At 39.4% G+C, this 17,191-nt stretch overlaps 1 protein-coding gene across 2 annotated transcripts in view; it reads left to right on the top strand.

Moving 5' to 3' along the window:
* dync1h1 (dynein, cytoplasmic 1, heavy chain 1) overlaps positions 1 to 17,191 on the top strand; it is a 64,333-nt gene that overhangs the window by 31,763 nt on the left and 15,379 nt on the right. Inside the window, exons 26-54 of one of the 2 annotated variants that reach the window (XM_039741137.1) lie at positions 122 to 322; positions 2,535 to 2,817; positions 2,916 to 3,016; positions 3,100 to 3,259; positions 3,376 to 3,616; positions 3,696 to 3,879; positions 4,023 to 4,235; positions 4,478 to 4,716; positions 5,037 to 5,193; positions 5,276 to 5,503; positions 5,599 to 5,829; positions 5,910 to 6,050; positions 6,246 to 6,479; positions 6,597 to 6,803; positions 7,069 to 7,190; positions 7,262 to 7,427; positions 7,516 to 7,679; positions 10,249 to 10,378; positions 10,473 to 10,606; positions 10,802 to 10,916; positions 11,046 to 11,207; positions 11,287 to 11,501; positions 11,931 to 12,135; positions 13,996 to 14,169; positions 14,255 to 14,374; positions 14,459 to 14,579; positions 15,469 to 15,664; positions 16,482 to 16,599; positions 16,829 to 17,044. In XM_039741137.1, the coding sequence (XP_039597071.1) occupies positions 122 to 322; positions 2,535 to 2,817; positions 2,916 to 3,016; positions 3,100 to 3,259; positions 3,376 to 3,616; positions 3,696 to 3,879; positions 4,023 to 4,235; positions 4,478 to 4,716; positions 5,037 to 5,193; positions 5,276 to 5,503; positions 5,599 to 5,829; positions 5,910 to 6,050; positions 6,246 to 6,479; positions 6,597 to 6,803; positions 7,069 to 7,190; positions 7,262 to 7,427; positions 7,516 to 7,679; positions 10,249 to 10,378; positions 10,473 to 10,606; positions 10,802 to 10,916; positions 11,046 to 11,207; positions 11,287 to 11,501; positions 11,931 to 12,135; positions 13,996 to 14,169; positions 14,255 to 14,374; positions 14,459 to 14,579; positions 15,469 to 15,664; positions 16,482 to 16,599; positions 16,829 to 17,044 (5,178 nt within the window). Of the gene's footprint in view, positions 1 to 121; positions 323 to 2,534; positions 2,818 to 2,915; positions 3,017 to 3,099; positions 3,260 to 3,375; positions 3,617 to 3,695; positions 3,880 to 4,022; positions 4,236 to 4,477; positions 4,717 to 5,036; positions 5,194 to 5,275; positions 5,504 to 5,598; positions 5,830 to 5,909; positions 6,051 to 6,245; positions 6,480 to 6,596; positions 6,804 to 7,068; positions 7,191 to 7,261; positions 7,428 to 7,515; positions 7,680 to 10,248; positions 10,379 to 10,472; positions 10,607 to 10,801; positions 10,917 to 11,045; positions 11,208 to 11,286; positions 11,502 to 11,930; positions 12,136 to 13,995; positions 14,170 to 14,254; positions 14,375 to 14,458; positions 14,580 to 15,025; positions 15,222 to 15,468; positions 15,665 to 16,481; positions 16,600 to 16,828; positions 17,045 to 17,191 lie in introns of both variants that reach the window. The other variant, XM_039741136.1, reaches the window with a different exon arrangement.

The following is a 17,191-nucleotide window of genomic DNA, read 5'->3' as shown; positions in this document are numbered from 1 at the left end:
TCAACCATTTATCATATTAACCTTTTGTCAGGCATGTGCTGTAAAAACTGGATTAAATCAGGGAGTGAGTGAATTTTACTTTGCCTAACAATGCAGTTTTCTTGTACTTTCTTTCTTTTAGGCTCAGCTTGTGGTTTTGTCTGCCCAGATTGCTTGGTCTGAGAATGTTGAAAATGCTCTGAATTCAATTGCAAATGCCAGCGGGGCAGATTTTTCTCCTCTTCAGGCTGTCCTGTCCAACGTGGAAGCAACTTTGAATGTTCTGGCAGACACAGTTTTGATGGAGCAGCCTCCTCTGCGCCGTAAGAAACTTGAGCATTTGGTGAGTACTTGAGTGGAAACAACACTATCTGCTTCCCCACCTGAGAATTGACCCAATCAATATACTTAATATGTGGATCATAGACAACTTTGATTTAGCATTTCACAAATTTGGTTCCTGGTAACTTTGGAAACCAGCATACACATTCTTTAGAGGTGTGGTGTATATTATGGTTAAGCAAAAAAAAAAAAAAAATATTACAAAAAAATACCCAAAATATCTTTATTATCCTACAAGTGATGTATTAAAACCATTTTGACTTGGGTCATGAGAGTTCAAATGAAATATTAATGAAGTTGTGGCTATTAAATTAAATTAGCTTGTTATACACATACCACTTCTAATGATGTAGTATAGACCTGAAGGAAGAGAACAGTACATTCAAACAATTAACATGTAGTGTGCCTTTAACTAACAAAATAAACTTCAGTATAGTTGTGATGTGTACTTTATAATAAAGAAAGAGACACACATACAGTATAGCACCTTAAAACAGTCTTGATTAACTTCGTTGCCTGTGAAACTTAAACCAGACCAGTATTATAGTTTGAACTAAATTGCTATATTCCCAAATGAACTGTACTGTTGGTCATATGCTGTCCCTTTCTCCCACTATGAACTATTTCTCAGAAGTATTTTTCTGAGTCAAGAATTCATGTACGAAAAGAAAGCCATTTTTCATAATGTTTGTCCATTTCTTTCCTGGTCATTTGTTCTAAGATTATGTTCATCACTGCTATTGCTTTAAGCTACCGTGCAGTGAGTACAACGCACTTTGCTAACTTTTAGAATTGATAAAAAGTACTATATACTTCAAGATCACTACTCCCCTGCTGTTAAGCTGTTTTCTCCAAAAATGTATGTTGATAATCTACACTCACTCAACAGATGGAGAGCCACAGAGACATGCTAACCTCTTTTAATTAAGCCCAAGTGAATTTTGTGAGTACTACCCTGCTGTGTTCAGTGAATTGCATTGACTTTAAGTCTTGTTAGCTGCTATCAAGCCATCTTGCTATCCTAAGAATATCCAGTTTTAGAAAGAATAACTTCTGTTGGGAACACTATTATACCTGCATATTGGCAAATTGGCACTAAAGCGCTACTTAAGAAAATGAGCTCATTTTCAGTCACTCTTGACGGTGATCTCATCAGACCTTCTTCTGATGCAAGGAATCTTGGTGTCATTTTTGATTCCTCCCTTTCTTATTCCGTCCACATAAACCACATTAAGAAACTTTCTTACTTTCACCTCCGTAACATATACCATGTTCATATCCTCTCCTTTTCTAACGCTGAGAAACTTGTCCATGCTTTTATCACATCCCGCATCATTGTAACTCGCTGCTGGCAGGAGCCCCTTCTAATCTTATATCACAGCTCCAGTTGATTCAAAACTCTTACACGGACCAGCAACAGTGAGCACATCACACCCATCCTGCTTCGCCTTCACTGGCTCCCTGTGTCTTACAGGATTGAATATAAAATTATATTAATATCCTACAAACCTTTAAATGGCCTTGCACCGGACTACATCAGTGACCTTATAAATAACTCTGCTCCTGTTCGCCTACTAAGGTCCTCTGATTCAGGTAATCTTGTTGTGCATCACACTAACCTGCACTCTATGGGTGACAGCAGGGCCTTCAGCTACATAGCACCCAGACTTTGGAGTGACATCCCAAAATTAATTAGATCAGCTGACTCCATTCATTCTCTTAATTAAACAACTTCAAACTCATCTATTTAGGAAGGATTTTAACTTAACATTCTGTCCTTTCTTTCAGTTTACCTCTCTGTCCAGGTGCTCAGGATAAATTGTGTGTCTGTTATTTCACAAATTAGGTTATTTGTTAGGTTTTTCTTTTAGTATTGAATTTAGTATTTTACTCAGATTTATTGTCCTTTTATTCTGTTTAATACTTTATCTATTTCATTGTTCTATTCAGGAAAACATTTGTATCTAATGTTACATATACCCTGCTGTTTTTTCCTAAAACTCTGTGAAGCACCTTGAGCATGGGAAAGGCGCTATATAAATAAAATGTATTGTTTTTATTACTTCACCAAGGCCTAAAGAACATGTTAGTTTGTTGAAAACAATGGGTTTCTACCACTTTCCCTAAAAGGTTCTTTGGAGCACAATTATTACTGAATGAAACTGTCAGTAAGCTTGAAGTCCTCATGTAAATCTTTTTCTTTCTCTATCTAGATAACAGAACTGGTGCACCAGCGAGATGTTACCCGCACACTGATCCGTCACAAAATTGACAATCCTAAATCCTTTGAATGGCTCAGTCAGATGCGCTTTTACTTTGACCCCAAGCAGACCGATGTTCTCCAGCAGTTATCCATTCAGATGGCCAATGCTAAATTCAACTATGGCTTTGAATACCTAGGAGTTCAAGACAAACTTGTGCAGACACCCTTGACAGACCGCTGTTACCTGACAATGACCCAGGCACTGGAGGCACGGTTGGGAGGGTCTCCCTTTGGTGAGCATGTTGCCTCTGTATTAGTGCTTTTTTTATTTTATTTTTTTGAGAAAAACAATATGCCATCACTTCTAAAACTTTCTCACCTCTTATCATAGGGCCTGCTGGCACAGGGAAAACTGAATCAGTCAAAGCTCTTGGTCACCAGCTTGGTCGCTTTGTTCTGGTCTTCAACTGCGACGAAACCTTTGATTTCCAGGTCTTTATAGCTCTTGTGGTTTTGCTTATTCTTTATTTTTTCCAAGTTTCTACTCATCACTATTGTCCTGTTGACTATTATAGGCTGTGGGTCGGATCTTTGTGGGCCTGTGCCAGGTGGGAGCCTGGGGTTGCTTTGATGAGTTCAACCGGTTGGAGGAGCGGATGCTTTCAGCAGTCTCGCAACAGGTTCAGTACATTCAGGTGGCACTGCGAGAACACAGCAACCAGAACAGAGATAAAAGTATGTAATTTGGTATATCATTTTGTGTACAGTAGAATCATTGGTCCTCCTCATCTAAAGTATACCTCTGCATACCTGTCATGCATGCTTTTTGTTAATTATCAATCACTTTGTAGGCGCGCCTGTTACCTGTGAACTGTTGAACAAACAAGTGAAGGTGAGCCCAGACATGGCCATATTCATCACTATGAACCCTGGCTATGCGGGCCGATCCAACCTTCCCGACAACCTGAAAAAACTCTTCCGCAGCCTGGCCATGACTAAGCCAGACCGACAGCTGATTGCCCAAGTCATGCTGTATTCCCAGGGCTTCCGCACAGCAGAGATTTTGGCTAAGAAGATTGTTCCCTTCTTCAAGTAAGTTTTCTAAGGAGAGCTTAACCCTACAGAGATATCTGGAAACAAATCTTTAAGTTCCCCTTCCCGTTTTTCTCAGGCTTTGTGATGAGCAGCTGTCTTCTCAAAGTCACTATGACTTTGGTCTTCGAGCCTTAAAGAGTGTTCTGGTAAGCGCTGGCAATGTGAAGAGAGAAAGGATTCAGAAAATTAAGAGAGAGAAAGGAGAACGTGGAGAGGTAGTTGATGAAGGGGAAATTGCAGAAAACCTTCCTGAACAAGAGGTAAATATTGATACACAGTATATGTAGTAATACAACTATTACTACTCTGTACAACTGCCTGCAGTGGAAAGAAGGCAGGCATACAAAAAAGTGTATTACTTCACCTTTTTTCTCTTTTTTTTCCCCCTCTCCCTTGTGAATAGATTCTTATTCAGAGTGTGTGTGAGACCATGGTTCCAAAATTAGTAGCTGAGGATATTCCCCTCCTCTTCAGTTTACTGTCAGATGTATTCCCAGGAGTCCAGTATCAACGAGGGGAGATGACTGCCCTTCGAGAAGAGCTAAAGAAAGTATGTGCAGAGATGTACCTTGTCTATGGTGGAGGAGAGGAAATTGGAGGAATGTGGGTTGAAAAGGTAAATGTCTTTTGTTTTAAATGTCCCCATATGATAGTAGCTATGAACTAAATAGGGCATGTACTATAATGCATAGTGCTTGTGTTGTGAATCATCATCTTAATTCACACTCTGCCAGTATATGTGTACTCCCAAACCAATTCATGCCTATACTGACCCATTCCTTCCACTTGTTTGCTTCCCTATTTCACTATACTGAACTATGTCACCTTTTCCTCCTTGTATACTTTGTGGTATTTTAGGTCCTTCAGCTGTACCAAATTACTCAGATCAATCATGGCTTGATGATGGTTGGCCCATCTGGCAGTGGGAAATCCATGGCCTGGCGGGTTTTGCTGAAGGCTTTGGAGCGCCTGGAAGGTGTTGAAGGTGTAGCTCACATTATTGATCCAAAAGCTATCAGTAAGGATCATCTTTATGGAACACTAGATCCCAACACAAGAGAGTGGACAGACGGGCTCTTCACACACATACTGCGAAAGTAAGATGTGCTATTATTTCCAGAAATTTGCCATTTTCAAAATATATTTTTTAGGGAAAATATCAAAGGTCCCTGTATGCTCTGTCACATGACCTGTTTCATCACTTAAAGCAGTGAAAGTTCATTCATCAGCAGTCCTCCTTGCTCTCACTGATTTACTTTCTAAGTAGCATTACAGTAGTGCCTTTAGCTAATCATGGTGTTGTACTATGGCTTTTTTAATAATATCTTTTGCTATGTTGTATTGCTTGCTGGAAAAGGCATCAATAAATTAAAGATTTCAGATAAGTGTTTCTGAGTGTGCATCTCCCCTCTTTCAGGATCATTGACAATGTGAGAGGGGAACTACAGAAACGCCAGTGGATCATTTTTGATGGAGATGTGGATCCTGAGTGGGTAGAGAACTTGAACTCCGTTCTGGATGACAATAAACTGCTTACTCTACCTAACGGAGAACGTCTCAGCCTGCCACCCAATGTAAGCTGCTTACTGTTAAATGCTGTTGTGTGGTGTTTCTCTGACATGTCCTGTCTCACTTGTGACTACCCTTTGATTTTAGGTGCGCATTATGTTTGAAGTGCAAGACTTGAAATATGCCACACTGGCTACTGTCTCCCGCTGTGGTATGGTGTGGTTCAGTGAGGATGTATTGAGCACAGACATGATCTTGAACAACTTCCTAGCCCGTCTCCGCAGCATCCCCCTAGATGAGGGAGAGGATGAAGCTCAGCGCATGCGTAAGGGTGCAGAAGACGAAGGTGAAGAAGCTGCATCACCAATGCTTCAGGTTCCCTTACTTTAAAGAACATAGTTGTACAGTACAACATAGGTGGTTCTGATTGAAGTGTTAATGTCTTGGCACCTCCTTATTTTGTAATGCAGATTCAGAGAGACGTGGCAACAATCCTTCAGCCCTATTTCACCACAACAGGCCTGGTGATCAAAGCATTAGAGCATGCCTCCAAGATGGAGCACATCATGGATTTCACCCGCTTACGTTGCCTGGGTTCCCTCTTTTCTATGTGTCACCAAGCATGCAGAAATGTGGCTCAGTATAATGCCAACCACCCAGACTTCCCCATGCAGATCGATCAGCTAGAACGCTATATTCAGGTGTGTACCACATGCTATTTTTTCCAGGTGTGAAGGCCCTCTTTCCCATCCCATCTAATGTGCTGCTTATGCTCTTACAGAGGTATCTGGTTTATGCAATATTGTGGTCGTTCTCTGGTGACAGCCGGCTGAAAATGAGAGCAGAGCTTGGAGAATATATCAGAAGAGTGACCACTATCCCTCTTCCTTCTGCACCAAACATTCCCATTATTGATTATGAGGTAGTAAAAGTTTATTTTTCACTTCATAAGCTCATGCTAGTTGAAAAGCAGTGTTTACTTATGCAGTGTAAAATTACCAAAATTTGGAACATTTACAAAAGTTTTTTCCTCCAGTCATTTACAGAACTGAGCAAGTAGGTAAGTTATAGTGAATATATCGAGTCTTTTCTGAATAGCATTCTTTTATGTTTGTAGGTTTCCATCACTGGTGAATGGCAGTCTTGGCAGGGCAAGGTTCCTCAGATTGAGGTGGAGACCCACAAAGTAGCTGCCCCTGATGTTGTAGTACCCACTCTTGACACAGTGCGTCATGAGGCACTCCTGTACACCTGGCTTGCTGAGCACAAACCGTTAGTTTTGTGTGGTCCACCTGGCTCTGGTAAAACAATGACCTTGTTTAGTGCCCTGCGTGCGCTCCCTGACATGGAGGTAAGATTTGTCAGACCAGCCTTACACAGTGATTTGGCAGAAAGCTCTGAGCTTTTCTTTCTTTTATGCCGTCTATAAAAATTCTCATATTTGTTGCTCCTCCTCCTTACCCCATAGGTGGTTGGGTTGAACTTCTCTAGTGCCACAACTCCTGAACTTCTGCTCAAGACATTTGACCACTATTGTGAGTACCGGCGAACACCAAATGGTGTGGTACTAGCACCAGTGCAACTTGGCAAATGGCTTGTGCTTTTCTGTGATGAGATTAACCTCCCAGACATGGACAAGTATGGAACCCAGAGAGTGATCTCCTTTATCAGACAGGTAATGTAGGAATAGACCTGTTGATCTTCTGCTCTGAAATCTGTGACTTGATATAGCTACATGCTTTAATCTTCATCTGCTCTCTGTTAAATACTGTGACCTTTGAGGATGTGTTTTTTTTTTTGTGTATATGCCCGTAAGTCAGAAGCCTGTTGTACACTGGTCATTGCAAATTTGTGTTCCTAAATTCTGGCACTCTTGCTAAACTCTTTTTCTCGTCCTTTTTCGGTTGTGAATTGTGGTGGCGATTCTATTTGATCATTAGATGGTGGAACATGGTGGTTTCTACCGTACGTCAGATCAGACTTGGGTGAAGCTTGAGAGGATCCAATTCGTAGGAGCTTGTAACCCACCCACAGACCCTGGCCGAAAGCCCCTCACTCACAGGTATTTAGCAGTTAGAAGTAAAGTCGTTTAGCCTGTGTGCCAGTGTATGACCAGTTTTTGTCTTTCTACAGATTCCTTCGTCATGTACCAGTGGTTTACGTAGACTATCCTGGCCCAGCTTCACTTACTCAGATTTATGGAACATTTAACCGTGCCATGCTAAGGCTCATTCCTTCTTTACGAACCTATGCTGAACCGTTGACAGCAGCCATGGTTGAATTCTACACAATGTCTCAGGTATGCATCCATCTCACAGAAACATTTGAGAACTGAACACCCTGGTCTTTACCATTTAAACCAGTTAATACTGCTTTTTTTATTTCAGGAGCGCTTCACTCAGGACACTCAACCCCACTACATCTATTCACCTCGAGAAATGACAAGATGGGTGAGAGGAATTTTTGAAGCTCTGAGGCCCCTTGAGACCCTGTCTGTGGAGGGATTGATTCGTATCTGGGCCCATGAAGCTCTGCGTTTATTCCAGGATAGGTAATTGTAGCCTTTTTGGTATTCTTTTGCATAGCTGGTAGTTTGACTAATTGCTTTCATTGGCTGCAGGAATACATTTGGTTCAGTTCCAGTTTTAATTGAACTCCTTGCTAGTGATCATAAATGCAACAAACTTTAAGAAAAAAAAGTCAAAATTCTTTGAAGCTTACGAGTGGTTTGTATATGGAAAATATGCTTCAGTTAAAGGTCAAATCTAAGAAAAAGCAGAATTAAACCAAACAAAATGAATAGAATTAAAACTGTAAAATTTTCTAAAATAATTCAAATTAAAATAGTACCCTTTTATTATTATGTATAAATCAGTGACTATGGCATCATTCACACAAGAATTTTTTTAAGAAATTTTGACATCCAATGGCGATATATCCAGGGCTGTGGAGTCGGTAGATAAATCCTTCAACTCTGACTCCTTAATTTCCGGTACTTCGACTCCTCTGTATTTAATATGCTAATGTATTTTCCATGTTGATTGACATGCACGTCATTTAACCACAGAACTACTGGCTAAGAAGCTGTCTCTCTACCGTATTGGCCAGTTTAAACAAAAGACAAGAACCCCCGAACACACATTGGGCCATAGCACACACCTCCACCTACATCATTGCAACACTTCTTTACACTCAAATGAACTTGTTAAACACATTACAGTGGAACCTCGGTTTTTTCGAGCATAATTCGTTCGGGAAATGTGCTCGCAATCCAAAGCACTCATATATCAAAGTGAATTTTCCCCATAAGAAATAATGGAAACTCAGATGATTCGATCCACAACCCAGTACTGTTCATATAGAAATGATTAATACAAAATATAAAGTAAAAATATATAAAACAAATTAACCTGCACTTTACCTTTGAAAAGAATCATGGCTGGTGTGAGTGAGTTTCTTAACTCTTGTGGGATTCCACCTAACAGGACAACATGCGGAAGAGCATCCCGAAGCAACCGCAGGCTCCCAGCGCTGTAGCAGTTCGCCGTAAAAGCAAATCCGAAAAGATGGCGGACATGCTATAAGCGCCTGTCGTTGATGGGTGATACAAGGAACATTATAAATGCGCAGGGCACAGTATTACTTGGCCACTAACCTGGCCCCCCGACATTGCCTGACTGCTGTGTCTGTGTATAGGAGAGTGGCAGATCCCGCTACAATAAATAACCGTGCTGTTCCTGTTTCAAGCTGAATAAAGCTGGTGTCGCTAAAGTACTGAGACTCGGCTTCGTCTTTTGGGGTGCAAGACAGAGACTTGCATGTTACAACACACACACACGTGGTCACAATGCTATAGTAAACCATATACACTCGTGTGGATGTTGACTGTAAGAGTGAGACACGCCGACTAAACCCACAATCCCGCAGCGAGAGAGAGAGAGAACTATCAGCTCAGTTGTGATCACATGATGCTCAGCAGACAAAGCATATACGCACTACTCATATTGCAAGACCTCACGCGTTTATCAAGTCAAAATTTATTAAAAATTTTAGCTCATCTTGCAAAACACTCACAAACCAAGTTACTCGCAATCCAAGGTTCCACTGTATATCTAAAATAAAATGAAAACACTTTTTGTAACGTACCATAATCCAGATTACAATATGTGAATGTCAGGTTGTATAATAGCTCAGCTGAACTTCACACTAGTAGTAACACAACTATGCACTGGGCTTTATTCTTACATCAGAGAAGTACTTGATTATGACTATTGTTTGTGAAATTAGACATTTGAACTTGCTGTATTTTTTTTCATTACAATTTAAATTTATTAGGAATGTACCGACTCGGACCCCGACACCAGGTACCCAAAATGGTCTCCGACTCCACAGCCCTGGATTTATCTCTAGCTCAGCTTTTCAAACTTGGTCATCAGATGTTTTGCACAGACATTATGTTACATTTACATGTTTTTACAAGTAAAATAGGATGATGATTAGAGGCCTAATTAAAAAATTATTCTTTGTGAATTCAAAGACCTTTACAAAAATATATACATGCAGTATTTTTGGCTTCATTCTCACTTTTGGAATGGGCTGTGGTCCTGTAATTTAATAAATAGTTTAGGAAATGGTGATATTATATAGTCTGTTGACCTTGAGGTGTGGAACTGAGCAGACTGTGCTTATACATTTGTTTATCTATTTATTATATCTATATTATTGTTTAAAATTTTAGTAGGAAAAGTCTGTAGGTAGCTAGGTGAGGAATATCACAACAACCAGCTGTTCATTTTCCTGCACCTGTAACTTGAGAAAGGGAGAGGAGCTAGGAGTCGTTAGAATGTGGCCTTAGTGGTTTGGAGACTGGTGTATAGAGGAACTCGACAGACATACCTTTCAGGCCCTCTGTTGCTGCTTAAACAAGGGGTGAAATTTTGTTTTGGCATCTCTGATGTGGAGGATGTGTTATTCATCTAATTTGAAATGCAAGTGTCATTGAGGCTTACATGCAGAAATAGTTGTTGTCAGCCAAGTATAAAGTTTCCTTAAAGATTCAAATAGTTCAGCACAACAGAAAGATGCCACTGATTCTGCTTATATTTTCCCATTTCTTTCAGGCTGGTAGAAGAGGAAGAACGTCGATGGACAGATGAGAACATAGACACAGTGGCACTAAAACATTTTCCCAATGTGGACAAAGAAAAGGCCCTAAATAGACCCATCCTGTACAGTAACTGGTTGTCTAAGGTAGCTCTGCCTCTTCTTGCCAGCCTTTAATGATGTTTTACACACAGAAGTGACTGTGTTCTAATCTGTACATTTACTTATTCTCTTTGAAAAGGATTACATTCCTGTAGATCAAGAAGAACTGAGAGACTATGTGAAGGCCCGATTAAAGGTGTTTTACGAGGAAGAGTTAGATGTACCTCTTGTGCTTTTCAATGAGGTGTTAGATCATGTTCTGAGGATTGACCGGTGAGTTACAATGTGTGTAAGGTGAAGTTTGTACATGTCACAGTTACTGGCAGAGAGGTATCATCAGAGTTTCTGGACATGAAAATATGATTCTGAAAGAAAGAGATAATAGAGAAACCTAAAGATTCTTCATAACAGTCTTAGATTTCAGATGTTTGTTTTTGTTTCTTTGTTCATTTATTTATTTTATTGCAGTATCTTCCGTCAGCCACAAGGTCACTTGTTGCTCATTGGTGTGAGCGGTGCTGGAAAAACAACTTTGTCTCGCTTTGTTGCCTGGATGAATGGTTTGAGTGTTTACCAAATTAAGGTAAGCTGAATATGCTGCTCACAAGTAAGCCAACCCCAATACCATCTCTCTTTAACCCCTACTCCTGCTTGCTTTTCAGATGGTTGGTATGACTAACAGTAAAGTGAATCCTGCTGTTTTTGTGTACAGGTACATCGGAAATACACAGGGGAAGACTTTGATGAAGACTTGCGGACAGTGCTTAGGCGCTCAGGTTGCAAGAATGAAAAGATTGCTTTCATCATGGATGAGTCAAATGTACTTGATTCTGGGTTCTTGGAACGGATGAACACCCTTTTGGCTAATGGGGAGGTAATGTCTTTACTGCTGTGTCATATTTTGTGTGATCTTTTGAATTTGGTATTGTATGAAATTCAGTGGCTTTTGGCAGGTGCCTGGTCTTTTTGAAGGGGATGAGTATTCCACATTAATGACACAGTGTAAGGAGGGTGCACAGAAAGAGGGTCTCATGCTGGATTCCCATGAAGAGCTGTACAAGTGGTTCACCAGCCAAGTTATCCGCAATCTGCATGTTGTCTTCACCATGAACCCCTCCTCAGAGGGTCTAAAGGACCGAGCTGCCACATCTCCAGCTCTCTTCAACAGGTGAGCAGAAAATGTGCTTTTATATTACGAAATACTTTGAGGGCACTAGCTGTTCTCAAGATTTACGTCAAGAGTATATGTGTTTTTTGTAGCTATACTTAAGCTTACTCATCAGGAAGGACTCAAACACAAAAATTGTCATTATGATTTAACTTTTTAGCAAATTGCAGTTACTTACAACACACAGTTTTATTTTTAAGAAAATGTGGATAACTTTTAAATTCTGATTGATTAATAAAATGAAATTAGACTATAATAACAACCTTTCAGCTACACTTAAGCTTAAATTTTACGTCCATGGGCAATATTTCATGCAATGTCTATCCCCCAGGACTGATTTCTTTCTATAAATACTGAGTGAAAGGAGTGCATTTCATTTACTGGCATCAGGTTGCATATATAACCTTGTCTTGTGCTTTCTGAAAAAAGGTGTGTACTCAACTGGTTTGGTGACTGGTCTACAGAAGCATTATTCCAGGTGGGCAAAGAATTCACAAGCAAAATGGACCTGGAGAAGCCTAACTATGTGGTACCAGACTATATGCCAACCGTGTATGATAAACTACCCCAGACTCCAAGTCATCGGGAGGCCATCATTAATGGCTGTGTGTTTGTGCATCAGACTTTGCATCAGGTGAGAAGAAGCATATGTTGCAGTGCTCACCGGTTTACCTGATCCTAGTTGAATGTGCTCTCATTATATTCCAGTTTAAGTATCTGGTTCAGAAGAACAGCTTAATATTTCTGTTAAAGTGTGCTATTTATTCAAGCAGCTTTGTATGCATTTCCAGTTATTAACATTACATAAAGCTTCCATGTAGTTGACACATGTGCATAAAAAAAAAACATCATCATGTATTTATTACTAAATCCCAGGTGGGTGTTTACTTTTACAGAAGTTAATAATAAAAAAAATAAAAACATTTCTACAGGGAAATAGTGCTAGGGTGTTGTACCGTGTTAGCCATTATGAATGTAGTGCGAAGACAATCAAAATGACACCTTTTATTGGCTAACTAAAAAGATTACAATATGCACATTGTAATCTTTTTAGTTGGCCAATAAAAGGTGTCATTTTGCTTGACTGCTCACTACAGGGAAATATACATTTTATCAGGAGAATTCTATTGAAATTTATTTGTTTTAATATCTTACAAAGTTTTGTTTAAATATGAGAGCAAGAAAAAGAAAGTTGATATTTGTAAAGATACACCTAGAATAGTTATTGTCACCCTAAGTGATTTCATGGCTGCCACCCATAAGGAAAGAATAAAATAAAATAGGCTGTGCAGCATAAACATTGGTTGTATTTCAAAAACAGAGTTTAAAACTATTATCTAACTTTTGCTTTATGCATAATTTTGTGGCGTGTGAAATTCTCCAGGTTGATTTGAAAATGTCTCCTCTATAATAATTAGAAATGGATATTTGGCAAGCATATTCTGTGATGCTCCAGAACCATATAAAACAATGGTAAATCACTTTAACATGTCACTTCTGAACCCATTTTTGATAGATGGCAGTTAATGAACTACTCACTAGTTGGCTGTTTTCCACTATTTAATAAAAAATAACTTGTGTTTCGTACACCCCATCCTTTTTCATCATTTTTTCAGAGTTAATGTTTGGATACATTACATCCAAACATGTTAATGAATAAGATATAGACAGGCATTGCACGGATACATGATCGTTTTACGCTAATACTGACAGAGACCATTTCCTATATGTTTCATACTCTCATTGATAAGTTATATTTTGCAAACTGTTATTGATCAATATGTTTTCATATACATAAAATAATGGGTTTTTTAATCTATTTTTTTCCTGAAGTATTTGGTCCTTGTCATGTTTCTTCCATTAACTGAATTGTATTTGCCATTAATTAAAGAAAAAGACTTTAGTTATAATAAACACTTGTCACAAATGACACTCTTTACCAAACAACACACCCCATTATTCACCAGTGTAAAACGGACACATTTTTCTGTTCTGACCAGTGCTGATCTGGGATAGAATGGGAGGCTGTTGCAAGCTTTGTAGTGTTATGTGCCCATATCGCCACAAGGTTACTGGTTTATTCTTTATTACTGTCAAGCTGTGTAACCATTAGTGCGTCATTTCACTTCCCAGTGCACCAATGTAGAACTGACGACACAGATGGTTTTCTGTTTTTCAAAAGTGCTTTATAAAAATTAAAAGTATGGAAGTAGCCACAGAAGTGACAGTCGAAGGTTTGTTCCCTGTGATTGACTGTGAGCCCCTAAACAAGGCATCTTCTAGTTCTTCAGCTGTAAAAAAAATATACAGCTGTATTACAAATTTTGATTTGTAAGTATTTTGAATAAAAAGTGTTAGCTTATTAGTTTCAAATTTTAATGCCAAATATGTTTTCAGTATTTTTAGCTGAATTGTACTTCACAGCATTTTATGCATCATTAGTTCTCTTTTCATAATTGTAATGGCAAAAATTAACCCAGTTTTCTTCTTTCAGGCTAACAACCGGCTAGCCAAGCGTGGTGGTCGCACAATGGCAATTACACCACGACATTATCTGGATTTTATTAACCATTATGCCAACCTCTTCAATGAGAAGAGAAGTGAGCTTGAAGAGCAGCAGATGCATCTAAATGTTGGTCTTCGCAAAATAAAGGAGACAGTTGACCAGGTAACATTTGCTGAAATGAGGATGAGACCTCTTCCCCTAATAATATTTGACTCGCCTGTTCAGAGTGATCTGATGTGTCTTGTAGGTGGAGGAGCTGCGTCGTGATCTGCGAATCAAAAGCCAGGAACTGGAGGTTAAAAATGCAGCTGCTAATGACAAACTGAAGAAAATGGTTAAGGATCAACAAGAAGCAGAAAAGAAGAAGGTAAACATGGTATCATAAAAGTGTCTATAATAGAAGGAGCAAGCTGAGCATCCGCTGATCTGGGTTTTGTGTCTGTTTGACAAGGTAATGAGCCAAGAAATCCAAGAAGCAGTTTACAGACAGCAAGAAGTAATCAAGGACAAACAGATGCGAGTAAAAGAAGATCTGGATAAGGTGGAACCAGCTGTGATTGAAGCACAGAATGGTAAGAGTACTTTTTACACAGTTTAGGAAAGAATGAAAGCTGAATAGGAAAGAATGTTGAAAATGTTTTGAATACTTAGATTTTATTTATTTATTTATTTATTTATTTATTTTGCATTGAAAGTTTACTTTATTATAGATACCAGATGTTGGGTGTGTGGGATGAAACAGATACAGTTCCATTTTGATATAGATTGACATAAACTGCTGCTGCTAATGGAAGAAGCTTTTACATTTCTGCTACCGAACATTTCAGTAATAATCTGTTCGTATGCGTTATGTGTGTGTGTGGACATTTGGAGGTTTGATTCTTGTATGTTTGGCTTTTCTTTTATGATTTGTTAACTGATTGGTCCATATTACATTATTTCCAACCTTCACTCTTTGCATCTATTTCTCCTGCACTATGTGTTTCTGATCTGTTGGGCTTCTCTTACCTGCTACTAGCTGTTAAGTCCATTAAGAAGCAGCACCTTGTTGAGGTACGTTCAATGGCGAACCCGCCGGGTGCAGTGAAGCTGGCCCTGGAATCCATCTGCTTGCTTCTGGGAGAAAGCACCACTGACTGGAAGCAGATTCGCTCCATCATAATGAGGGAGAACTTCATTCCAACAATTGTTAACTTTTCTGCTGATGAGATCAGGTGACTGGCATGTACAGGTACAACCCTGCTGTGGTACAGAAGGAAACAGTCTCTCGTTGGGTTCTGATACAGAGCACCCAAGTAAGCTATGGCAGCGATTGGCTGCAGAGCTGCATTAAAAGTGATGAAATGCCTGTTGTGTTGGCCTCAGGTTTCCTTCTCTGTTCTCGGCGGTGGTTGCATCCCCACACCTCCCTTGCATGCTTTGTTTTAAAAGCCATCCCATCTCTTTTAACCCTCCTTGTAGCTGTGAGCTCTATTAAGAAGCAGCACCTTGTTGAAGTGCGTGCCATGGGCAACCCACCGGCTGTAGTAAAACTGGCTTTAGAGTCAATCTGTCTGTTGCTGGGTGAGGAGACTAGTGACTGGAAAAAGATCAGACAAGTTGTTATGAGAGACAATTTCATCTCCAGCATAGTCAACTTTGTCTCTGAAGATATGAGGTATTTGCTTTCCTTTTTCATTTAGCTCTGATATTTTTCCCAGCTATTCAATTGCTTCAGTTGTAATTGGCTAATACTGCAAAAGAATAAATTGTAACTGTAAATTACAATTGTAAAATGTAAATGATGTACCAAAAATGATCACAATATTTGGACAATCATTGGATTTGTCTTTTACCAGTTTTGAAAGATTTGTACATATGCACAATGATGATGTTAATTTATCCAGACTTCTGACACAAAGAGCCAGTTGACCTTGGGCAAGGCCGTTCTGGTGTGCCCGTGTTTGATTACAAGTGGCTAAGAACTCAAAAAATACTGAATAATTTCAATCACTTTGCACACTTAAATATGTGCTTTTGTTTGTTAGGTGGTGTCTACAGTGATGGGTTTTGGCCACTTGCATGTGATTTCTCATTTGTTATTGTTCCTGTTTGTTCTGTTCCTTGACTTGCATGCATAACATAAATTGTCACTTAACCTGTGTCTTATTGTTAGACATTTATAACTTCATTAACACCTGCTAACAACTTGAAATTCCAACCATCTGATTAGGAAGGTGGAAGTTGTATGATATTTCAAAGATGTGCAGCATATGCACAACAGAGTTTCATTTTGTCGTCTTCATGTCAAGTAATTTACAAATTTGCAGTTGTTATGAGTTCCACAAAGTTGGCAAGAAATAGTGTTCTCCTGGCCCACAACAGAGATATTTTTGGTTTTTAAACATTCCTTCCACCTTCCTTCCTTTCTTAGTGTCCTATACATGCATATCTAGCTTCATCTTCCTGACCTAAGTGTGTTTATTATGTAACAGCGACTCAATCCGTGAGAAGATGAAGAAAAACTATATGTCAAATCCAAGTTACAACTATGAGCTTGTGAACAGGGCTTCTTTGGCCTGTGGGCCAATGGTCAAATGGGCCATTGCTCAGGTGAGTTGGTTTGTTTTTACAGATGAATTACATTTCTAAAACCAATTTTTGTACCAAAAGCAGAATAAATGGCATGTCATGATATTGGAAAGAATGCTTACATGCACCCAATGGCTGTGCATTTGCGCAGGTGATCTTTCATCAGTGGAACTTCACCGTGTGCTTTTCTTCCTAGTAAGGTCAATCATCCATTTCATAAACCTTTTGATGTCCACTGTGGTTGTTCTAGCTGAACTATGCTGACATGCTGAAGCGAGTTGAACCTTTGCGAAATGAACTTCAGAAACTAGAGGATGACGCAAAGGACAATAAGTCTAAGGCTGAGGAAGTGGAGCAGATGATTCATGATCTGGAGTCCAGCATTGCTCGATACAAAGAAGAATATGCCGTTCTGATATCAGAGGCTCAGGCTATCAAGGCAGACCTGGCAGCTGTCGAGGCAAAGGTATGGTGGGCATTCTTAAACCCTTATAATAATTAGGCTGAGTCTTAGCAGTTGATGAATGTAAGGGAGTGGGTCATTAGTCACGTGTAGACAGTAAGACTTTAGGTAGACAGTAAGACTTTAGTGACTTTCAAAACTCGACTTGAT

The sequence above is a fragment of the Polypterus senegalus genome, chromosome 18 (assembly GCF_016835505.1).
Source record: "Polypterus senegalus isolate Bchr_013 chromosome 18, ASM1683550v1, whole genome shotgun sequence".
Taxonomy (NCBI): Eukaryota; Metazoa; Chordata; class Cladistia; order Polypteriformes; family Polypteridae; genus Polypterus; species Polypterus senegalus.
This window is presented reverse-complemented; position numbering and strand designations above follow the sequence as displayed.